Source organism: Nothobranchius furzeri, chromosome 1 (assembly GCF_043380555.1).
Source record: "Nothobranchius furzeri strain GRZ-AD chromosome 1, NfurGRZ-RIMD1, whole genome shotgun sequence".
Lineage (NCBI taxonomy): Eukaryota > Metazoa > Chordata > Actinopteri > Cyprinodontiformes > Nothobranchiidae > Nothobranchius > Nothobranchius furzeri.
The window spans coordinates 64,352,160-64,376,548 of NC_091741.1; the positions used below are offsets into that span (position 1 = coordinate 64,352,160).

Sequence of the window (24,389 nt, forward strand, 5' to 3'; positions counted from 1 at the left end):
AGCAGTCATGGAATTTGTAGAGCATAATGCAAAAGCAGTTGATCAGAAACTAAATGTAGTGGGTGTTTTAATTGATTTGAGCAAGGCTTTTGATACAATCAACCATACACAACTGCTTAAAAAATGTGAATAATATGGTCTTCGAGAAAAAACAAATCAATGGTTGCAAAGTTTTGTAACTGTCAACAATAGGGATTTGCAACTTGATAAAGTAAAATGTGGTGTGCCGCAAGGCACAATTCTAGGACCAAAATTATTCACGCTTTATTTGAATGACATATTTTCTGCATCGACTCAGTTAAACTTTATCACGTTTGCAGGTGATACAAACTTTCTTTGTACAGGGAAAGACATGAAAGAATTACTGCAAATGGTAGAAAAATAATTTTTTTAATAAAAAAATGGTTTGATCATAATAAGTTATCATTAAATTAAAACAAAATTCAATTTATGATATTTTCAGGAAACGGAGATAATGATGATGCTAAACTATACTTAAATGGTGTTCAAATTGAACGAGTACACATAGCTAAAATTTTAGGGGTGACTGGATAGTAAACTTAGTTGGAAACCACATATTGGATATATCAAATGTCAAGTTTCAAAATCTATTGAAATACTCTACTAATCCATCGACATACTAAACAAAAAGGCTTTGTTTTTGATTTACAGTTCTTTAGTTTTGCCCTTTTATCATACTGTGCTGAGATTTGGGGAAACGCATGGAAAATATGTATATAGTCTATTTGAAGTACAAAAAAAAGCCATTAGAATTATTAACAAAGTAGAATATCTTACACCAACCAACAGTTTTATACTAAATAAAAGTTTAAAATTAAGTGATATTGTAAAAGTTAAAATCTTTGAAATTCTCAATTGAGTAACTAATAACAATATCACAAATAGTATAAAAGATTTTTTTTCTTCAAATTTAGAGATACCTATATAGAGAGATATAATCTTAGAGGTGTATTTAATTTTGAATGTGCTAGAGCAAAACCTAATGCTAATTCAAGATGTGTCTGTTATTGGTGTGAAATTATGAAATGAGTTAAATGATGAGTTGAAGACATGTACTTCTTTACCAATATTTAAAGCATATGTTGGGTATGAAATACTTAAAGAATATGAAAAGGATGTGTAAAATATTAATGTTTTTTTCTCTCTTTTATTCAGCACATACATACCTGCTGTAGGTGGAGAATAGGCCAAAATAAGCATTGCTTCTGCCTATTCCTTTTTTGGTTGTAATTCATGACGTTATCGTGATGTATCTTAGTTGTTTGAAGATCTTCTCTGTAAACATGACAACCAAAATAAAGGATCGATCAATCAATAGCCTGGTGCTGCCCAGGATAGAGAATTGCTTTGGATTGATCCAATCAGCTGGTTTCTATTATAGAAGCAACTTTGACTGATTGGAGATGTAAAACCTTATGGACCTGATTCTGGTGCAAGGTGTTAACTGGTTTAAATAAATATTTGTCTCAATGTCTGTAATTCATTCAGTTACCTGGTTTAAAAGTGGATTCATTTGGCTATTAATCAGTCTCACTGGAAGAACCTCACTCTAGCTCCAGGATGCTGAGAGCACTGATGCATTCTGGGATTGTTTAACTTTGTTTTAAGAACAAAAAGAAATCCAAGCATGCATGTTTATCATTGGACCAAAGCAATAAAAACAAATGATTACAATTAAATAATTGAAATTAAATGTTAAATTAATTTTACCTTAAGGTTGTTGAAACCTGATTATGTAATCAGAGCTCTTTATACAATGTAGTCAGAAAATATTTAGCTAATTCTTCCATTAAAAATCTTTGATTCTATAAATTGTTTTTAGTCAAGCTGACAAAACTGAATAACAGTTTCAAATGCAGTGACTTTCACTACATTGACCTTTAAAGGCTTTAAATGAGAGGTTTGGGTGGTTTTCAGCTTCATCTTGTGATTCTGAGTCAGCAAGTCATATGACTCATGCTGCTGCTGATTGGCTGCAGCGGCTGGGTGACATCACAGATGCAAACAAACATTTGATCAAAACAGAAGCTCATGAGACATTTGAAAAGAGTGATGCAAGGATGACTCAGGTGTTTGAGGAATACTGAGAGTTTGACTTATGTTTTACATTTCATATCCCATCTAATTGTTTACAACTGGACAGCAGAAAATCAGCTTGAATCTGGACTGATTAGAGCAGGATTTGCAGATTGCTTTCGTTTTAGCTGTAGATTAATTCTGTAAAAGTGTGTATGGGTTCTTGACTCTGTTGTAGTAATTACGGACTGGGGTTATCTTCAGCAGATAATTAACAGAAAAAGCATGTCGGGGTTGAAACCAAAGCTCAGTTAAAACACACACAAACATGCATGTTTATGTTTCTCTGCTGGATTTCTAGACCTGCAGTTGCGTTCTCAGCTGGATCCACTCATTTAGGATTTTCATATTTTTTTATTAATAAACTACAAATCAATCACTTTTCTAACAAATAAAACAATGTGCCACGTCACAATGACTAAGCGGCTTTCCCAACTAACACCTGCTCACGTGACTAGTTGGAAAGTCCCTCACCGTGCTGTGTAAAAAGATGTTTCTAGACGGCAATGGTCCCTCATTAGCGGAGCTCAATGAGGACCAATGGGAGGCTGTGTGCGTCTTTACGTCATCTTAAGACGATGACATAGAATGCGGAAGTAAACATAAAAGAGGCTGAAATTTACCGCTGCGTCACAAAGTTCTAGAGTTTGGTTCTCCGTTTGGTTGTTTTTCTGTCTCTGTTCGGAGTTTGGTTCGATTGAGTTCGTAATGTCGGTGACGGTGAAAGCCTACTTGCTGGGAAAGGACGAGCAGGTGAAGGAGATCCGCAGGTTTGCGGTGGACCAGGACGTCTCTTGCAGCTTCGAGTACCTGAGCAGGAAGGTGGCGGCAGCTTTCTCCAACCTGAGCAACTTCAACCTATTCTACAAGGGTGAGGCGCTTATATCAGAGCTGGTTCTGTTTCAACCCAAACACTGACTGGATTTCTGCTGCGTGTCTTTCTGGTTCTGGATTGTTTTTAATATTCTGATGAATGATGTTTGGTGCCACCTGATCTGTGCTTGGACTTGATGTTTGAGTTATGGTGTTTTAGATGAAGATGGAGACCTGGTGGCCTTCTCCTCTGATGATGAGCTGATGATGGGACTGGGTTTTGTCAAGGACGCCACCTTTCGCCTCTTCATTAAAGGTAAACAAGTCGTCTTCCTGTTATTTCTTTGTAAGGTTCCATCTGACTAAAGTTTTGTTGAACTCTTGCAGAAAAGAAGGAGCACCGCCGGGACTTCCCTCTTCATGCATTCCCCCCTTTCGCTTTCGGGCTCCCTCATCAACATGGACCTCCTCATGCCCCACCTCCTCACCCGGGCCCGCCCCCTGCCGTCCATCCCAACGTCACCTGTGACGGCTGTGAGGGCCCTGTGGTCGGAACGCGCTTCAAGTGTTCAGTGTGTCCAGACTACGACCTTTGCTCCACCTGCCAGGCTCGAGGGACCCACACTGAGCACCCTCTGCTGCCCGTGTGGCACCCTCTACAGGTGAGTAACCTGGATGACAGGTGTCAGAGCTCAGGTCACCACTGGCAGGTGTCAGAACAAGTCACATTTCCTGATTAAAATGTGATAAATCGGTGGTTTTCTTAAAATTTTATTTAGCAGTGGTTTCCTCGAGGAAAATGGATGAAAAAGATGAAACACTGCACGTGGAACCAGCACATGGCCCAGGCACAGACCCAAAACCAGGACCAGAACCAGAAGCAGGAGCAAACCATTCCCTCCAGCTCAGCATCTGACTGCAGCACCTCCTCTGGTAGGTGATGTGAACAGATCTGTGTTTATGTACAAACTGGTCATCAGTCAAAAGGAGTCCAACTCAGAGCCATTGTCCAATAACAGAGACTGACCTCTGACCTCTGTAGCTTCTCAGGTCAGCGTGAACTATTTGAAGAACATTGGCGAGGGCGTGGCTGCCATGCTGAGCCCACTAGGTGAGTTGTTTTACCTGGAGATGTTTTTAATGTGCAATAAACAAGAGGGAACTCATCCTAATACGCACACGAGTGTCATTCAGACATTTAAAGTCATTTTAAAGTGCTGTTCTGTCAATTTAGATTCCAAACTACTGTTTCTAGGAATAGGAAGTCCTCTGACCAGAGCATTACTTTTGGCTAGCTGGATCTGTGACATTAGAAGCTAATTTCCAGGATTAGCCAGAAGAAAAACCTCAATGTCCTGCTTTTCCTAATTGGCTGCTCCACTTGGGCAGAGTGAAAACCCAATGGCACACAGGCAGTAGCAGTAGCATAGTATTTCAAACGTTATTAGAATAAAACAAACAGCATAAACTAAAGAAACAATCTCATGTAAAATTGTAGGGCTTTAAAAACTGCTAATATAGCGTGCTAACGCGTCACTATGGGTTGTTTTTAAACACCAGAAACGATGTATTATTTCATTACCAAGCTGACTAGTTAGCCTCTGTTCAGAGGAGCACTTTGTTTCACCTTCGGTGATGTCACCTGCAGGCAGTGTCTGTACTGTAGATATATGACCTATTGACCATCCCTTCAGAAAGATCAGAATATCACATTTAACCGTTTCTATTAAACTTCCTGACAACAGAATCCTGATGAAGTAGGGACTTTATCTGTGCATGTGCAGGTATTGATGTGGACATCGACGTGGAGCATGAGGGGCAAAGGATGAAGGTGACTTCACCTACTCAAGGTGAGGAAGAGCAGGGTGAAGTGCAGATGGATGTGGGAGCTGGCGAAAGTGGAGCCAGCAATGAAGGTGGAGCAAAGCAGGGGCCAAAGGTCAGTCTTCCTCAGACAAAAACTAATAGATCAGTCTAATTAATGACAATTACTGACCAAATACACAAATCTGCAGGTGGGCCGAGATGAAGATGATGAGTGGACTCATCTCAGCTCTAAAGAGGTTGATCCATCTACAGGTGAGCTTCAGTCGCTGGAGGGCCAGGGCTCAGGCCCAAGTCCAAGTCCAGGTCCAGGTCCAGCTCCTCTGTCAGGGACCGAGGAGGGACCCACAGGTCTGCGGGAGGCAGCTCTTTATCCACACCTGCCTCAAGGTGAGTTCAGATTCTGCGGTTCAAGTTTTTTTTTTTTTTTGGTAGTCCTGTCCCTATTAAGCCCCTCCCCTTTGTCCCCCACAGAGGCTGACCCCCGCCTGGTGGAGTCGCTGGCGTCAATGCTCTCGATGGGTTTTACAGATGAAGGCGGCTGGTTGACTCGGCTCCTTCAGGCTAAAAACTTCGAGATTGGAGCTGCACTCGATGCCATCCAGTACGCCAAGCAGTCCCACCCACGCCAGTGACATCATTTGACTACTTTCTGTTTTTAGTCTGACAATTACCTGTCCACACCTAATAACTAATCACTTTTCTGTGTTTACCTTTTATTAAACTTTTGATTTGTTTCTAATCAATAAACGCATTTTAAAAACATGACTCTGAAATGTCTACGAATCGACTCATAACAATCCTAAACGAGCAGCTCAGATGTAAACGGCACAAAACACATTTAAAACTTAAGGAAGTCATCATCACAGCTGAAGTCTTCACCACTCTCAAACATGGAAAGAACAGGAATGTGAGGGCGGGTCGCAGTGATGCTACTGCACAGCTGTGAAGCTATAGCATCAGTCTGACTCTGGCCACAAACAAAAGCCTCGTCTTCCTCATCCTGTCTGTCATCCCTGAGGAAACAATCCCACCTGGAGGCAGTGCTTGGACCAGGAAGGGCTGGAGGCGTTCCTGGTGGACATTCTGGCTGTACAGAGGAATTAAAATTAGAAATATTTTAACTTGTCTCAGCAAAACATCTCACTTGTTACAATAAAGATCAAATCAGAGTAGAGATTGGTCGTGTGACATCACTACGATCTGAAACTGGATATTCATACTTTTTGCAACATTGTTAATCTCAGTGGCCTAGTGGTAAAGTGTCTTCCCTGGGACTGGGAGATCAGGGTAGGGTCATACCATAGACTTTAAAAATGGGACCCTATGCCTCCCTGCTTGACATTCACCTTTAAAGAGATGGACTGGAGGGGTTTACACCACCAGATAGTTCCCGAGCCCAGCCACAGCTGCAGCCTACCACTCCCCACAGGGATAGGTCAAATGTGGTGATGTAATTTCACCAGTGTGTGTGATGACGACTGATAGGACTTTAACTTTACCATAGAAGACAAATTAGCATTTAGTTATTATAGTTTAACGCAGATTCTGGATAATAATAGGGAGTAATAGAGGCCAGTTTAATACCAACCAGAAGAAAAGAAGGACTAAAGTTTGCTCCCAAGGATAAACAACATAGACAAACAAAACTTAGTATAAACACGGAAAACTGTCCAGTAATATCTGATATTTTGACCCAATGGAATCTTTTTGTAGGAGTCATTTTTGTTTAATGATTAATACCCATTTGGTCCGGTTGATGTAATTTTGATAATGGCAATTTAAAAGCTACTAGTCATTAAGACGACAGGTTTGGAAGATAAAATGTGCACCCTTACTGGAACCTTCCGATTACATAAATACTGAATTTAATAAAACTAATAAAATGTATCTTATTGAATGGAATGAGACTAGATTTAAAGTCAACATAGTTGCAGCCCCAGTGCAATAAACATAATCAAAATAAACCTCTGCGTCTGACATGAAGAACCGGCCAAACCACCACCTGAGCCACACAGCTGATCACGCCTGACTAAGGCACTTTTGTGTGTTGGCTGATGGTCAGGTGGTTCTTAAAAGGACAGTACAATGTTATAAGGTCTTGTACAACATAGCAGCAGCAGGTTACCTGTGCAGGTGTGCAGTAGGGTTCTTGTGTTTCATCTGTGCACTCTCCTGATCTTTGCCGTTTCCTGTCACAAGACGAATTTTACAATAATAATTAGAGACCAGACAGGCCGCATCGAGGCCTGTACAACAGAACCAATACAACAACCAGTTCAGACCCACTATAGAACAGTTAAATCAATAACAAACAGGAGGTTTTACTGTTTGATCCAGGCATATCTACTGGTTTTGTGTTTATACACACACAAACAGGCAGGTAAGTGGGCGGGGCCTGAAACACGCTATGCAGTCACCTGTTACTCCTGATGTTGCCATGGAGACTATTCATCACAACCTTGTTCTTGGTCTCATGTTCTCGTGAGTCATCTTCACCAGGTGTGTCCAGGTATCTGCTCCAGCGACTAACCAGTTTCACCTACAGCCAGAAAAATACCTGAGTCATCTAGTAAGCCCACATATGGACTAGAATTGGTTCACCATGCGGACTCGTGTTAAGGTTCTAAACTCGTTTTAAAAGAGGCCAACAGACCCTGCTACAGAGCCAGTTAGAAAGGTTACCTGATATCCATCGGTAAAGTCACACTCTCTTATACAAACCAACCATTGTGATGGAAAACGTGTTCCCAGCTTCTGCTCAGTGCTGTAGCTGTTCTCAAGGCTATGAGACACTTTGCAGGGTGGTTCCCAAAACTCCCTAGCTCTCAGAAGTTACAGGAAGTAACTGGCTGCTTGGTCCTATGACCTCATTGTTGGAAAAGTCTGGAGGGGAGGGGGGATGGGCGGGTATTTAGATGCAGCATGTTCAGTGTCTGCTAGGAGACGATCACAGGAACATTCTAACTTCCTCTTCTCTTTACAATAAGAATAAAAACTGTATTGATGGAATCCAGGACTATTTTCTCATTGTTTGATAAGTCAATAAATCTGCACAACACCATCAGAACTGCTTTGGACCAGGTTTGGGTTCTATCATCGGTTACCATGGTAACGTACCCAGGTAGGACTGGAGGTTAACCCTGCTGAGACCCTAATTATTCTCCAGGACTCACATGTTCAGTCAGCAGGATTAAATAAGCCTGACTTGATTTAGTTGCTCATTTTAAGCCTGGCTTCTTGTTAGTGAGACCGATGAACAATTAACATAACCAAGATGTTCTGATGAGGCCCAACCCGCAGCAGCTTTTCTTCTCTTGTCCTGAATTAGTTAACTGTGTGGTTTTTGGATCCTGGTGGAAAAGTAGACCCACATGTTCATCTTTCTGCTCCTCCTCTTGCACCTCCTTCACCTCCTCCTGTTCCCTGTGAACATCAGACATTAAAGCAGAACACAGGAACAAGTCCGAACACCTGGATAACATTAGATAGCTGTTGTTATTAAACATCAGATGTCTCCAGCTGATATAAAACCCAACCTAACTGCTGCTTCATCACAAAGCCCTTCACTGCCTCCTTGTGATTTTCTTTCTTAGATTGTGTTCATGGTTTCTTTTTTGTTATAATAAAATAATTGTTGTTTTCAGGTCCTTTTTGTCCCACCTGCTGAACCTGGTTTTGAGTCACAAACATCAATAATAGCCAAATTTATTCTCACCTGGTTCATAAAGTCTCGAACAAACAAAATGTGATTGATCAGCTGATTTGTCTGACAGATAAATTCTAAGTTATTAAACTTCTGAACATTTTTAATCTTGAATTTTAAAAGATCAGAGTGAGACCAGCCCCCCACCCCCCCCACCCCCCCCCCCACACACACATACACACACTCACTGTACAGCAACACTAATCAGATAAAAACATGCATGTCAGTTGTTTTTGGGCCGATGTGCATGGACTGCATGGTTACCATGGAAATGAGGTTTTGTGTTCTTGCTCGTCGACCTGGGCTCCTCTTAAGGCGTTTAGTTTCTGAACGTGCCGACGGCAGTCTGCTCCGGATCCCCTTCCAAACTCCTGTCAATCAAATCCAGTTTTTAGATGAACCAATGGCTGGTCCTGCACTCACAGCTGGACAGCAGCACCAAGCTCTGTTATCTGAGCTTCCATGAGCCCATTATTTACAAACCTGGGAGGGTTACTTATTTTTTTTATAAGGTTAAAAAAAGACAACTACTCGTCTTGTTGCTTGAAGACTTTTCACCTCTAAATCCTGTTCTGATCACAGGTTGGGAGATCAGGCCTCATTAGTCGCCACAGAAAAATCATGATTAGGTGAGTCGTCAACTCACCCTTTCATCAAGCAAGTCATTTGGGTCTTTATCGCTTGATGAATTCTTCCTAATGATGCCAACACGTGACAATGTTAAATGTCTATTGAAAGAGTTATCTATTTATTATTAAACTTTGGTGGGTTATATATATCATAAGCCTGGACTGAAGCTTATCCAATATAAATCTGGACTAAAGATTACCCATATATTATAAATGTGGACAGTGGTTTAGGGTTATCTGATCTAAAAGTGCTCCTATAGGCCTTTTAATCAGTGAAGTGTTGTTGAGCGTAAAATGGTCCAGTACTTAGAAATAAATTAGTAAACATAGGAGTGATTACACATTTAATGAACAAGTTTGGTACTGACCTTTAACAGCGACTGTTTCTGTCCACACAGCTTACAGCTCCACCTGTTTACCTTCTTCACCTGACAGACAAAACCCAGGGCAAACATTCAACAACCAGCAGCTTTGCGGCAAAGCCTTCTGAAGCCTTTGCCTCTCTAGTACTAACAGTCCCCCTGGTGGTTAGGGAGATAAATTGCAGCTGTTTCTTGTTTGATATCAGAGATGCGGTTCTTAAACCAACAGATGGAAACGTAAATAGTAGTCTGTTAAAAATAAAAATTTCATTGTATGAAGAATGTTTTCATTGAATTTTGAACAAATAAAAATTTTCCCTTGCCTGAATTTTTAACAAGTCTTTATATGTTGCTACATTTGGATATATGGAGGAATGGACTTGTAAATCCAGTAAGTCATACCAATATTCAATTAAAAACTTGACAATGACAGGACAATAAATAAATAAATAAAAAGAGTAGCTATTCACAGATTTGACTCCATGACTCCTTAGGAAAAACACGTGAATTTCAAATTAACATTAAAAGGTTGTAATTCTCCTGGGTCTTTGATGCTTTTACAGTCATCAGTCAGGTTTAATGCTGAAACGAGGAATCCTCCTCTCTCTCCTCAGACTCACCGTCTGTCGGCATGAAGTTAGCCCTTAGCTTCGTGTTAGCGTTTAGCTTCATGTTAGCCCATAGCTAACTGATAGGTCGTACTTTAGGTGTGTTACCTGTTGGACTTGGAAGCTCTCACAGCTGAAACACCTGACAACGTGAAACTCCTGCACCATGACGGACACTATTTCGGTACCGATTCTGGGTCGGTTCCGCAACAACTACTTTCGCGGGTCTGTTTTGAAACGTTTCCGGTCGTGACGCGTCCCACGTGACTTAACCGCAGTGCTGGCAAACTGGCAACAAGGTTTTGCTCTGCAGGTACATCAAAATAAAATGTTTTAAAAAAAGACCAACGATAAAACCAAATTTAATATTTCCTTCGACTTTTATTATAACTTTGTAGAATAGGTAAGTATAACAGATTCAAAAGCAAGCAATTAAACAGCAGAGATGAGATAAAAATATTGACTAGAAGTAAACATGAGTGATGTCATTAGAAACAGGAAACAGAAAAAACAAGTGCATTAAAAATTCTTCAAAATAAAAGTAAATAAACATGGTTTTCTTTCAGTCAAAAGTTCAATAAAATCACTGAAAATGGGGAAGTAAAACAGCTGACTGGAACAGAATCATGTGACTGGAGATGTGTTCTAACATCGGGAAAAAAATGACGTAATGATGTCACAAGTCAGTGAAATACTGCATGTTAGAATGATTTTCATTATACAGGCCCATCCAATCCAAATGTCGTTATCAGACATGGTGACGTGATCAAATCAGCTGATGGGTTATCTGGTGCCTGTTGGAGGCGGACAGGTGATCAGGTGGAATGATGCATGAGTTCCTGTTCGGAGGGGGAGCTCACCTGGCGCTCCACGACCCTCTGAGCCTTACATGTAGCCATTTTTGCCTGAATGTCCATTTTCCTCTCAAAGTATTCGACAAGCACTGGCTCCGTCAGTAGTGACGCCAACACCTGTTCGAAGGTGATTGACCAATCAACATCTAGCGTGCTGCCCTGTCTCTGCTCCGCACCTATCAGCACCGTGTCGTGAGCGATGTCTTCACACAGCAGTGAGCCAGAGCTCACTACTGAGTAAGACGACTCCGTGTCGTCCTTGTTTTCCTCGTCAGACGTCTGCAGCACGGCCGGCTCCAGCTGGGCATCGGCGAGAGCCTGGCACAGCAGAGCTTCACCTGACGTTCCCTCATCCGGTTCCTCCTCCTGTTCTGCGCTTATGGGCAAGGTCTGAGAGGTGGTCTCCTGCATTTTCCCACCATTGCCAAACTTCTTTCCAACTTCTCCGATGCGCAATAGCAGGCTGGCGACGGTGGCAATGGCGTGATAGAGCTCCTGCTCAGAGGGGTCCTCGCTGAACATGTTGTACAGAGTTTTACAGAACTCAATGAACTGCTCCTGCACACATGGACACAACAATACAGGTAAATACAGTGCTGCTCTCCATTCTGCGTGCTCACCTGTGGTGCTACTTACCTGGTTCATCCTCGGCAGATCTTTAATGGTCTCCTTTTTGGGCTCCTTTTCTTTGGCCCACATCCTTAGATAGTACCTGTAGTCCTTCACCTCTGTAACAGCACACAGGTGAAAAAACGTGAGGCATCCTCACAAACTGACACCGCCTTTCACTAAGTCATGAGCTTTACACAAACACTTTGCAATATGTTTTGAGGTCGTGCTGAATGACAACGTGGACCTTGATTCTCACCTTTCTTTTCCTCAACGTCTCCTCCCTTGTCTTTCACCTCCTCACCTGTACAGAAGAAACTCCTCGTCACCAGGTGAGAAACAGGAAGTGGCCTGAACCAATTTAACAGGCAAAGGTTTACACAGACAGAAATCAGATAACACTGCACTACAGTCTTACTTTCTGTAATGAGATCACAGGACAGGTGAGAAGAGTGCAGCTGCTGAAAACAGGTAAGACTTTTCACATCGATAGAGTTGTCCAAAGGCTCCTTTGTTGCATCTATTAACTCATCATCAACCACTTATCTGGGATTAGATTACAGGGGCATCAGCCCTAGCAAGGGTAAAGAGCTGCTTCATAGTCCTATGGCCCGGAAAATAACCACAGTGCTCCTCCTCAATCTGAGATTCAATTAAGTACGCCTTTCTCAGGAGGCTGAGAAGTGTAATCCTGCTGCAGGTGGAACTTCTTTCCTAAAAGTCGGGACCACATATGATACAGGGACTTCCCCCCAAGTCCATGTCATTTTTAAAGCTTTGCATCCAAGACAATCTTGCATCCATGGAATTTTTTTTTGATCCAGCCCAGGGGCGCCTCCAGAAAATGTTGATAAGGGTGGCCAGACGGGGTCGAAACACTTAATTTTACAAACATTTCAGAAAAATACATTTCAGTTATTTCAAAATTTATTTAAAATTTTTTTTTTTAGTTTAATTCACCTGTTGCTGTGTTAAAAAAACGAAGGAGATGAAAACATTTTTTTAAGGACGAACAGAATAAACATGTGTATTTTTTTATTCAGATTATTTCTTTACTCATTAATTATTTAATTTTCATTGTGTTTTACATTTATGTATTGAATAAATAAGATGAATTTATGCTTTGAGTAAAAATTAACGATTTATTAACACTGGCTTTTTCCAGGGGGGCCAGCAATTTTTGCCACCCTTCTTTTAGATCAGCAGACCAGATGCTTTTATTCAAAAGACACAATGTTAGAGAGGATAGAACTTTTTTTGATTCAGGTCCAAAATCCTGGAATGATTTCCCTTTAAATGTTAGGCAGGCTCCATCACTTTCTGTTTTCATAATCCAACGTCTAATCTTTGGCATTCAACCCAGATAATCACTTCACCTGCTTGTTTTTTATTGTTTCACACTTATTCTACTTTTTACGTATTCTATACCTGTCACTTTGGTTTTGCTTCTATGTACAAAACTTTGGTCAGCTCTATAAATAATCTGACCAGGTCAGGATTAACTAAATGCAGTCAGGATATTTCCTATGTTCCTCAGCTGGCCAGGGAGAGCATCAGGATTCGCCCGGAGGTTCTGGCCCAGGTGGGTGGGTCTGGGCCTCTTGGTTTAGGCCGCTGCCTCCGTGACTCAACCCCAAATAAGCGTAGGAAACAGACGTGTGGATTGTCAGGATTAACAGAACCTATGTGATCTAGTTCTAAGATTTCTCAGTTAACACAGTTTATCTTGAACAGAAGAAAAAGAGACTTTCTGTCAGACGCTGAGAATGTTATTTAAGTTTTAAATGATGTTAATTGGCTGAGAGGCAGTTTCTTGTCTTACATGAGCTCTAATGCCATACCAGTTTATTTATCAAGTGCATTTAAAGACAGCATGTGAGCTGACCAGGTGATACAGTAATTATACAAGACTAACAAGCCATCATGAGACGTCCAATTGGCCAATTGAACCAGTCAGTAATACCGGATAAGATTATACAGATAAAAACACTAAGAGAGCTAAAATATTACACAGAGGTGATTCATGATTCAACAAATACAGATAAAAGCTCTAAAAGCTCAAATGTAACCCAGTTCAGAGTCACGAGTTAAAGGTCAGTTCATAAAGGTGGGTTTCTTTCAAATCTTAAACTCTGGTCAAGTTTTCCAGCATCTGTTACCATAGTAACACAACCAAGTGCCAAAGTCGACTAGCTTCTGAACTGAGGGAACCTCAGCTAGTCAATTTCTGCTTTTTACAGAACTTTATCAAATCAAAAGACACAAACCTGGAGCCACTTCCTGCTGCTGAAAAGTGTCCAGATCAGACAAGAATGAAGATTCTGGAGAAAACATGAGGAGCAGGAGGAGCAGGAAGAGAGGCAGACAGAGAGAATTAACCAAAGTTTGATGCATGCGGAGTCAGACAGCAGGAGGAAAAGAACACTGTGTGTGTGTGTGCGTGTGTGTTAGAATATGTGTGTGTTTTCACCTTCTGGTTCATCCTCAGTGAAGAAGTGTGTGGCCTCTAAAGCAGACTCTGCCTCCTGAGGGCTCAAAGCTGCAAAAATATGAACAGACAGCACAGGTAGGTGGGTTCAGGTGGGTCGTGTGTGTCAGAGAGCAGAGGTAACACAACAGACTAGTTGAGAAATACAAAACCACTGTCAAGTACAAGTGTGTCATCACGATTGATGTTGTGTTGTGCTACAAGTGAGCTGTTACCTGGAGGGAGGTGGAGCTTGTACAACAGTTTCAGTTTCTCAGTCATGTCTCCATGGTACATCCCACCTGCAGAAATACAAGCACCAAGGTGAAACCAAGCCCAGGAGGACCCAGGGCCAGGTGAGAATGGACGTCTGTAAGCTGGATCTGAACTGGACTCACTGAGTCCGGTGATAAACTCTTTGAAGTTGACGAGTTGATCCTGGTTTTGATCCAGGAGTCTGAAGAGACGGCTTGACAGCGTGGTGGTGTGGCCTCCACAAACCCACGGAGCAAGGGCAGAGAAGAGCTGGGAGAACTGAACTGGGTCAATTCGGTACTGCTCCAGGTACGGAAGACTGGGATCATGGCGCTCCGCTGCAGAGCTACTAGAGCCCCAGTAACAGCTGGTCATATGTTTGGACTGAAACCAGGTCAGAGACCGACACAAACAGGTTAGATGTGCTATGGACCAGAGACCTTAAAGACAGGAGAACGTAGAGACTGGTGACTGAATTTTTAAGTCTTTCTGACCTTGAAGAGACAGTAGAGCTCCTCCAGCTCCTCGATGCTGAACGCAGACTCAGTCATCATTGCCCTCACCTGCACAGAGACACACACCTATGAAATGTGTCCTCATGTCTCTGTTAAGAGTTAGAATTAGCTCACAGTTTTGTAACACCCACCACGCTCCGCTTGGCTGTGTCCTCCAGAGACTGGATGACCTTTAACCTCTGCTTGAACCTCATCTGCTCGATGACATCAGAGGACAGGCTGCCAAACTTCTGCACAGGAAAGAAAAGTGGTCAGTGTTTAGAAGGAGACGTTGGAGCTGCGGGACAGAGACAGACACAAAGGAAGTGATGGCAGGAGGTGAAAACGTCTTAAGTAAACAACCTCACTCTGACCTCATACGAAGATTTGATGAGGTCAAAGATGTCAATCTCAGGCGGAGGTTCATCCCCACTCGTCAGGACGGCATGCAAGTGAGGAATGGGCGGAGCCACAGTCTGCTTATTCACAACATTGTCCAGGTATCTGCAACACAGGTGTGACTCAATCTGCACCATCATTCTCGTATCTGGCTGGGTCTGACCTAGTTAAGACTGGACCAGAACCAGGTCTGAAATGGTTCTGGGCTAGTCCTACCTGCCCAGGACGGTCATGGCCTCACCCTCGTCACTGCTGGACAGAAGAGCATCCATGTTGTCAAGAAGGACGGTCAGAGCAACCTGCAGACAAATTAGACAAACATTTGATAGTTAAGTCAGGTATTAATCCCTCAGAACGCTCTCCTTCACAGCTGAGTTTCAGACTCTCTCACCATAACTAGACTAAAACAACAAATCACACAAAAATCATTCTCTTCCTGCACGAATGTTTCTTCTAGCTTCTCCTCAAAAAGCAAAATCATGCCATGTTCCCCAGTGTGTGTGTGTGTGTGTGTGTGTGTGCTTGTCCCTGTGTGACTACTCACCTGTCCAGGTCTAACACTGCCTCAGGACTGGATCAAAAGGGTATAAAATATGAACGGATGAATCAAACTAAACTGGATTTGTCTTCCCTGGTACTCTGATCATGTGCTTGTTGTAAACGGTCGGTGAAAGTGAGAGTCAGTCAGAACCTGGAAGATGACTTTGATTCCCTCGTAGAAGAAGCAGTCGACCAACAGCACGGCGCTGTCGAACGGCATCACAGACAGGAAGAGGGTGAGGAACCAGGACAGACTGATGGTGGAGATGACTCCCAGCTCCTGCATGTGTTCATAGAGCTGAGGGAGGGAGGACCGAGTTAGATCCTCAAACACTCCCTGATCCACCAGAGCTCCTATGAACACACAGACACAATGAGATCCTTCAGCCTCCAACACCAATGTCTCATTTAAGCCATTAGGTATAATCATGACACAATTCTGTCCCACAAATTAGAGCTCCACAGCACCATCTGGTGGTGAGAGGCCCCAAACGCAGAGCCGCTACAATTTCTGTCACGATGTCACCATAATTTCCTGATTCATAAATAGTGTAGATATCAGTAAATAAATCACCTGTTATTTAAAACTCTGATTCAGAGCTGGTTTAAACGTTAATCTTTTAGTTTATGTAAACTTTTAATGTTTTCAGGAGCAGGTTCAGTGCTGGGACTGAGCCTGGTATGTTTGGACTTTTCTTTTGTCCGCTCTGGTTTGAGATCCTGGTTCTAGTCCTCCTCTGAGCTGCTGGTACCGACCTACGACCCTGGTGTTGTAGTAGTCTGGCAGCATCCGCTCACAGAGCGCCACCAGCAGCCAGAAGGCCTGTTCCTCTGTGCAGTAGAGCAGCAAGACAGAGGTGACGATGTTCATCGCCTACAGGAGAGAGCAAAGAGTTGAACTTTAATGAACACCACTGGCTTTAAAAACATGTCATATTAAAAAGACGCTAAAAGGACGTTTCCATGGAAACAAGCAGCAGGCCATCATGACCCTAACCAAGAATATACTACAGGGTTACTGGATTTAAACATGAATTAGGATTATCACAGAAATAAAACCTTATGCGACCAGAACTGTCTGAAGTACAGCCAAAGCATGACACCGGCAGCTGAAGAATCCTGATTGCGGTGTCATCAGGTGTGGTCTCACCTGGCAGTAACCGATGCCCGGGTTCCGGTGGGCGTAGGCAGTGAGGACGCGGCGCAGAGCAGCAATACCGGTCTCGTTCTGGAAGGCCCGGTGTTCAGGCATGGAGCGATGAAGGTCTCGCTCGATTTCGTCCGTAGCCAATGAGCACATCCCCATAGCCTGCTCCACCAGGTCGCCATAGTAACCAGGATGGGTTGCAAGTTCATTCTGAGCTCCTGGGACAAAAGGTAGATATGAAGATAGGAGGGGACAGGAACAAGATGGCTCTCCTCAAACCAACTAACACAGAACTGAACACTGACCAGAAAACAGCAGCCACAGCTCCCCCCTCAGGCATTCTGGGATCCCGTTCAGAACAAGTTCTCTGGTTCTGGAGGTTCTGTACATGCAGACACCTCGACCGAACTCAGAGAAATGGATGTTCCATGCCTCCTCCTTCATCTTCTCCTTCATCTACAGGGAGAAGGTCAAGGGGGTCAGCATCTCCTCTGTAGTCATGGGTCTTCTAATCTGAAGGTACTCACAGCTTTGGGTCCCAGGTCCTCTGGACTGTTTTGATGGAACAGCTGCAGCAGACTCTGGCTAGCAGTTGGCAGGCCTGAGTGGTAATGGCGCCCCTTGTAGGTGGAGTCAGAGGGCACCTGAGGACAAAAGAAACTCAGACTGGCTGATGTGATTCTGAGGACCAAACAGTGTGAGATATGACTGACATACTGAGGAACCAATCAGGGACGGGGGGCTGGTATCAAACCATGAGCTGTCGGGGGTCCGCTGTAGGAAGTCAGAGATGCGTTGGACCAGGAATTCTCTGTCTTTGAGGTTGGCAAAGAGGAAAGTCATCTTGTTCTTCGTGCTGATCGAGACAGGACACGGCAAGACACTGCTGCTGTCTGCCTTCTCCACAATGGACACCTGAGGAGCAGAGAATTGTGGGTAAAATTACTAGTAGGCACTCCCGTTGCAGGGTTGAAACTTGCTTGGTCCCTTCTGTGTTGGTTAGCATGTTCTCCTTGTGCATGTGTGGGGTGGGGGTGGGGTCCTCCCACACCTGACAGGTGCAGGTGAAATAAAGACTCTAAAGTTTAGGTTTGGTTCGGTCCAGTCCATCACAGTCCACTTTACTCTGATTCAGTTCAGTCTGGTCAAATCCAGGAGTTTAAAATAACAGAACCTATTTCAATGGAATGATTTTCACTGGTGATAGGGGGCAGTACATACCTAAATCATTGGAAGCAAGCAGTAACTTTGTATTAAAGTAAGACCTTTCCAACGGATGGCCATTAGGGTCAAAATTCCCTGGAAGCACAACCTCCAGCAAAATGACAAGCACATCAGACTCCCTTCCATCACTGGCAACGAGCAAAGAGGTAAATGTGTAAAACAATGTTTATGAACAAGGAAAGTTTTGTAACCGTTTGTTACAAATCAGTAAATGCATTTTGTCCTCACAGCCTTCCATAGAAGGAAACACGGCGTCTAATATAGCATCGCCCAGAGACTTAGACCCACTCCCATGTATTTTAGATCCGATTTTTATGGTTATAGGTTATGAAGCCGCCAATGTTTTTCAACATCTGGGCATCATTTAATTCATTTTAAAAACATTTCCATGGATATTTTCAGAGCTTAACAGTAAAAACAACACATCCTCTCTTTGAGTTGGGTCAACTGAGAATCCAGCAGGTTGAAGGTTGTGTCTCTGCGATGGACCGGCCACCTGGGCAGGTGTAGCTCTGACTTTCACCTGATGACAACTATAATGGGTTTCCTCTGTATTTGTTCTTTTGGCCTGGATTCAATCGTAATTCTAACTTAAGTTGTCTGAAATGCTGTTTGATTTGATCGTTTTGATAAATCTCGTAATTACGCAGCTAAGAATTACATTCATTTATTAAATGTATTACTTTAACCTGACCCCACCCCTAACCCTGCTCCTGACCTATGGTCTGTTTCTGAGTGTTGTGAACGAAAGAAATCCTCAGATGCTCACATTAGAAATATCAGCCCAATGTCCTTCTCTTCAGTCACAAACAGATCTGTCTCAGCCTGCAGGAGCTAAGGCACGGATTCAGACCCGGGTTCTGGTTTTACCTCTCTTAGAGGAATGATTAGCTGACACAGGTCTTCTTCTCTGCTGCTGAAGCAGATGTAGTTGTTGGAGATGAACAGCTGTCCCACGATGTGCATTTTTGCAAACGGTGTCCACAGAGTGCAGTCCGTGTGTCCGTCTAGACGCTCATCCTGCGTAAGGCGGAACATGGCCCTGTACCGCTCATTCTTGGCCCGGGCGTCAAAGTCCCTGTAAATAAAAAAAAAAAAAAGAAAGATGAAGGGGACAGGAGTGATGGATCAGAGGAAGCCTGTCAGCTTATTTCAGGCAGAGTGAGACCTCTTCAGTGTGGAGACATTCTTCAGGGTCTTGCAGGGTTTGGGCAGCGAGCGGTCGGCAGCAAAGGCCTCATTGTCCAGCAGCTGGCGCATGGCGATGTTGGCTAGCTGCTCCATCAACTTGAAGGTGTCGTTGATGTTAAGGAACATGGAGAAATAATGTTCAGTGTGACGAGTGCTCACACGAATGCTCTCCGGAAACACCAGTGTGGCATTCTTCTCCAGCTGGGTCACCTCCATCCAGGGAATCACCAGGGTCACTGAGGTCACAGCCAACAGACACAAATTATGATTTTGAATGATGCCACAACAAAGATAAGCAACCCTGAGGGCAGGTGGTGTTGAGGATACGGCTGGCTGATCGGACCTTCCTTTCCCAGAAGGAAGGAGTAGAAGCACAGGTGATTGATGGACAGGTAGACCCAGCCCTGCCGGGGGACTCGGCCCTTCCAGTAGCTGCAGGAGTAATAATTCACCAGCTTTTCCTCCTCAGGCATCCCAAAGAGCCTTCTCATCTTCAGCTCCGCCTCCCGGAACTTCCCGCTGTCCTCCTCCTGCTCCTCACCCTGCTTTAGACGCTTCTCCTCAGCGATAATGCCCTGCAGGAAGTGACATCACTCAGCATCAGAAACCCAATACAGAAAAAAAAACACAGTAAATGTATAAAACATTTAAAGACACACAGAAATTTTTCCTTTGACAAAGGTGATGACATCTTCATCGTTATCAAAGATGGAGATGGTCTGAAGCAGGTTGGACTCCAGCCAATCCCAGTGCTCCGTAATCTCCTTCCTGGATGAGCCTGTAAGACAAAACAGAGGGTGAACAAATGACAGCTTTCAGACCATTCTCTGGCTTTTCCAGAACAAGTGACATACCACAGGCAATGTTCCAGTAGACCTGAGAGTCCGCAGTCTGGAGAAGGATTCTGTATGGAGCCACCCTGGCACTGGAGTCAAGAACCACATCCAGAGTCCCAACCAGGAGACCTGCAATGCAGCCTGTTAGATCTGAAGAAAAGCTTTCAAGTCCTAAATTTGGTTTGTAAAGACTAGTCTGAGGGTTTATAAAGAACTGGTTCTGTCTGAACCAGTGACTGTAAAAAAAAGACCACTTCTGAACATATTTTGGCAACTCAAGTAAAAGAGCCCCAGATCCCAGATCTTCCTAAAAACCTGCTGCTGGTTGAATCTGAGTCCAGGTTCTAGAAGTTCTTGTGTCACTGTGGCTTCATTGGTGCGACTGCATGCATTCTGTAGCAGGTTTCCAACAAGGGCCCAATCACAGACCTGGTGAGAACATTCTGGATTGGATTAGGAGTTCTGGCCTGGATCAGGGGTTTGGAACAAGGCTGTATCAGGAGTTCTGGGTAGGATGAAGCAGTTCTGGAGTGGATCAGAAGTTCTAGACAAGCAGGAGATGAGATGCTTGGGTTTAACTGTGTGTGAGTGTATGATCACTGATTCTGTTCAAATGGAGAAATGACAGTAAAACATGTCTTTAAGATCCTAAAACATTTTAGATAAATGTCAGATTGAACTAAAGCCTAAACTACAGCCCTTCCATCTTCAGAACATGACACTGAGACATGGATCTAAACCGCAAAACAAGGTGTAGAGTCCAGAAATGGTCAGATTTCACCAATATATTTGACCAGCACATCATCTGCGAGAACAAATCCACTATCTGGGTGGATTTTCTCTGCTGTCTCCTAAAGTCCAGGCCTCTGCAGTGCTTGGCACACAAGATTACTTACTGTCAACAAACTGTTCTTCTCATGGCCTCGGCTTTCCCCCTTATCGCTTCTACTTGATTCCACACTCTGAATGAAAAGTGAACTTTTACAACTCATAAGTTAATCATTAAATAATCATATGGTTGACTGAACCAGATGTTATATGGGTAATAATATTAATGTTTGGATAATCTGTGCCTAATTCAACGAAGTTAAAATGAATGTGATTATTACAATGAAACATTTATATGTCATGATCAGTGATGTTTGATTTAACAAGTGAATCACTATCCACACTCATACACAATGTTCATAAGATACAAATTATGGTTAAGGTCACATCTCACATAAGTTTAAAGTTTATTTATCCACAGAGTTAGAACATTTTTGTATCTGATGAAGGTGTAGTTTCTGAGGGATGTTGGTAACATCAACAAACATGTCAAATTCTGATTCACCAGAGTCATACCATGGTGGATCAATAAAACTAGGATGACTTCTTGAGTTATTCAGTTAGTTTTTGAGCAGAACTTCGGAGTGGCCAATCCGGAGGAAGCTCTTTGATCCATCAAAGCTTTTGACAAGCCGTCAAAGCCTGCCTGCAGCTGACACAGCAAATGGCTCCTTCAGAGCACAGCTATTCTAGACGCAAACAAGTTCCTGTTGTGAACCTTCACACCTGTGGTGACCTGGAGACAACTTGAGACCGGTCTAGTGGTGCTGCGGCTTCAGTGTCTTGGGGTCCACCAGACTTCTTGACATTCCAGATCTACAACGGGGGTCTCCAAGGGTTTGTAGACACAACCGACGGTGTCTGATGTCATTTTATTAATAATCAACTCTCTAGTTTATAGCAGACCAAATTCTTTTACACCCAGAACTCACAGTTTCTTCTGGATACAAAGGTTCAGATAAACATCACCATTCCATCACATATCATTATTCATAGCTTGTCATGTATTATAATTAGTCTAGAAAATAAGGTTTATTTTTAATTATATACTTGACTGTCTGAATTAATACGAAGTGTGTTTATGGTCACTGAATAAGCAAAGAATCCTAAAATCTTCTGGTTAAACATTCAAAGATCAATCAGGTTGATATTCTATATTTATATAGAATCATCACATCTTACTGGTCATAATTTAACCCCCCAATCTCACTACATTACAAAGGTTTATTCAGGGGTAAATAACAAGAACATGTTTCCAGTTGGTTCAGATCCAAATAAAAAAATCACATTACATCAGACCACTTAATTAACTAAAGTGATTTTTGGCATCAGAAATATGGAACACGTTATTTGATTTGTCTGTGTTTGATGTGTTAATTGTGTTTTTGTTTTCTATTGTCTGTGCTGTTATTAGTTTTTTGTTTGTGTGTCTGTTGTGTTTATTTGTTTTTGTTTTATGTTATTTGTGTTGTTGTGCTTTTGTTGTGTTGGACCATGCAAGCCCCTACAGTGACCTTTGACTCCACACGTAAACATGCAGCTGAATCTCAGCCCACTTACTGTTAGCTGACTCCCAGTGATGACGTCACTAATTGCATTTTAAATAAAAGTTCTGGTTCTGGTCCTGCTGGCTCCGTAGAGCGGATCCGAGAAAAGAATGTTGACCTGAGGTCAGGGTGGCTCAGTTCAGTCCTCTGAACCGGATCTTTCTGGTTCTGCTCCGTCAGTCAGACTGAACGAAATCCGACCCACCAGAACCAGAACAATGCAGATGCGTTCAGGTTCTGCGGAACTCTGAGCTCAGTTAAACAGAACCAGTTTGACCTGTTGTTGACGAAGCGAATTCTGAACGTTCCCCTGAGGATCAGATGTCCAGTCTGACCAATCAAACCGAAGAACCCGAACCCGAACCCAACTCACCAGACAGCCCCCCTCCGCGACCGTGCCCCCTCCTTCTCTGCAAGATGAAGAACGGGTTGGCCCGTTCGGACACCCACAGAGCTCCGACCAGCAAAACCTCCTCCGGTTCGATCCACATCTTGACCGTTCGCCGGAGAAAAAGGGAGAACCAGTTCTGTTCTATTCTGACGTTGTTTTCAACGATTCTGATTACTTCACATCACTTCCGGGTTTGATACGTCACGTGCCTAGAATAACAGTACATTATTAGGGAAAGCCAATTTAACATTAAATAGCAAGAAGACGCTGCTGATTAGGAAGAAAGCAGTAAGGTTCATGCATAAAATCCAGACTTGGTCTTTAAAATATTTGCTTGTTTTTTTTTTTGGCTAAGTTTCGTCGCATAAACAATATATGTATGAGCACAAATTAGAATATTTATTTTTTGTGCTTGGAAACTCACACTGCATACTTGGGTTTTCTCATTCAGTATAAAGTCTCAGAATTTCCACTTTATGCACCAACAGATCCTGGAGAGTTGGACAGTTGGAGATACAGTGCATCTGGAAAGTATTCATAGCGCTTCACTTATTTCACTTTTTTGTTTATGTTACAGCCTCATTCCAAAATGGATTAAATTCATTTTGCCCATAAAATTCAACACACAACACCCCATAATGATAATGTGAAAAAAGTGTCTTTGAAGTTGTTGCAAATATATTAAAAATAAAAAACTTGAGAAACATGACGTGAAGCTCAGAATTGAACTGAGGGGCATTCTCTTTCCACTGATCATCCTTGAAGTTTTTCAGCAGATTAATTGGAGTCCACCTGTGGTAAATTAAGTTGACTGGACATGATTTGGAAAGGTACACAACTGTCGATATAAGGCCCCTGGGTTGACAGTGCATGTCAAAGCACAAACCAAGCATGAAGACAAAGGAGTTGAGTGTAGACCTCTGAGACAGGATTGTCTTGAGGCACAAGGCTGGGGAAGGTTACAGAAACATTTCTGCTGCTTTACTGGTTCCTATGAGCACAGTGGCCTCCATCATCCGTAAGTGGAAGACGTTTGGAACTACCAAGAATCTTCCTAGAGCTGGCCGGCCTTCTAAGCTGACTGAACAGGGGAGAAGGGCCTTGGTCAGGAAGGTGACCAATAACCTGATGATCACTTTGTCAGAGCTCCAGCAGTCCTCTGTGGAGAGAACCTTCCAGAAGGACAACCATCTCTGCAGCAATCCACCAATCAGGCCTGTATGGTAAAGTGGCCAGAGGGAAGCATCTCTTTAGTAAAAGGCACATGGCAGCCCGCCTGGAGTTTGTTAAAAGGCACCTTAGGGACTCTCAGACCATGAGAAACAAAATCCTCTGGTCTGATGAGACATAAATTAAACTCTTTAGAGTGAATGCCAAGCGTTACGTTTGGAGAAATTCAGGCACAACTCATCACCAGGCCAATACCATCCCTGCAGTGAAGCATGATGGTGGTAGCATCCTGCTGTGGGGATCTTTTTCAGTGGCAGGAACTGGAAGACTAGTCAGGATAGAGGGAAGGATAACTGCGACAATGTACCGAGACATCCTGGATGAAAACCTGCTCCAAA

At 43.0% G+C, this 24,389-nt stretch overlaps 3 protein-coding genes across 5 annotated transcripts; 1 reads left to right on the top strand and 2 right to left on the bottom strand.

Moving 5' to 3' along the window:
• The first annotated feature begins 2,574 nt into the window (after window positions 1-2,574).
• sqstm1 (sequestosome 1) lies at window positions 2,575-5,502 on the top strand. Of its 2 annotated transcripts, none has more exons than XM_015952700.3 (8): window positions 2,575-2,968; window positions 3,131-3,226; window positions 3,298-3,572; window positions 3,690-3,843; window positions 3,953-4,021; window positions 4,695-4,849; window positions 4,926-5,124; window positions 5,209-5,502. In XM_015952700.3, exons 1-8 carry the CDS (start codon window positions 2,806-2,808, stop codon window positions 5,367-5,369), a joined length of 1,272 nt encoding a protein of 423 aa, XP_015808186.3. In that variant the 5' UTR covers window positions 2,575-2,805; the 3' UTR covers window positions 5,370-5,502. The 2 variants fall into 2 exon arrangements, with proteins under 2 accessions (XP_015808186.3, XP_015808194.3); XM_015952708.3 differs by having other exon boundaries at window positions 3,693-3,843.
• On the bottom strand, window positions 5,434-10,432 carry mrnip (MRN complex interacting protein). 2 transcript variants are annotated; one of them, XM_015952727.3, is made up of 7 exons: window positions 10,148-10,432; window positions 9,438-9,497; window positions 8,705-8,811; window positions 8,109-8,160; window positions 7,155-7,276; window positions 6,863-6,926; window positions 5,434-5,820 (listed from the first exon to the last, which is right to left on the bottom strand). In XM_015952727.3, exons 1-7 carry the CDS (start codon window positions 10,205-10,207, stop codon window positions 5,686-5,688), a joined length of 600 nt encoding a protein of 199 aa, XP_015808213.3. In that variant the 5' UTR covers window positions 10,208-10,432; the 3' UTR covers window positions 5,434-5,685. The 2 variants fall into 2 exon arrangements, with proteins under 2 accessions (XP_015808213.3, XP_015808205.1); XM_015952719.3 differs by having other exon boundaries at window positions 5,434-5,824.
• LOC107381130 (TBC1 domain family member 9B) lies at window positions 10,401-23,023 on the bottom strand. The gene is made up of 23 exons (XM_015952689.3): window positions 22,804-23,023; window positions 20,074-20,184; window positions 19,879-19,997; window positions 19,563-19,794; window positions 19,197-19,455; window positions 18,899-19,106; window positions 17,522-17,719; window positions 17,332-17,448; window positions 17,110-17,260; window positions 16,808-17,022; window positions 16,414-16,531; window positions 15,809-16,011; window positions 15,334-15,416; window positions 15,093-15,222; window positions 14,871-14,969; window positions 14,719-14,787; window positions 14,368-14,608; window positions 14,206-14,271; window positions 13,973-14,041; window positions 13,770-13,823; window positions 11,762-11,806; window positions 11,530-11,621; window positions 10,401-11,451 (listed from the first exon to the last, which is right to left on the bottom strand). Exons 1-23 carry the CDS (start codon window positions 22,919-22,921, stop codon window positions 10,855-10,857), a joined length of 3,594 nt encoding a protein of 1,197 aa, XP_015808175.3. The 5' UTR covers window positions 22,922-23,023; the 3' UTR covers window positions 10,401-10,854.
• Window positions 23,024-24,389: the final 1,366 nt, after the last annotated feature.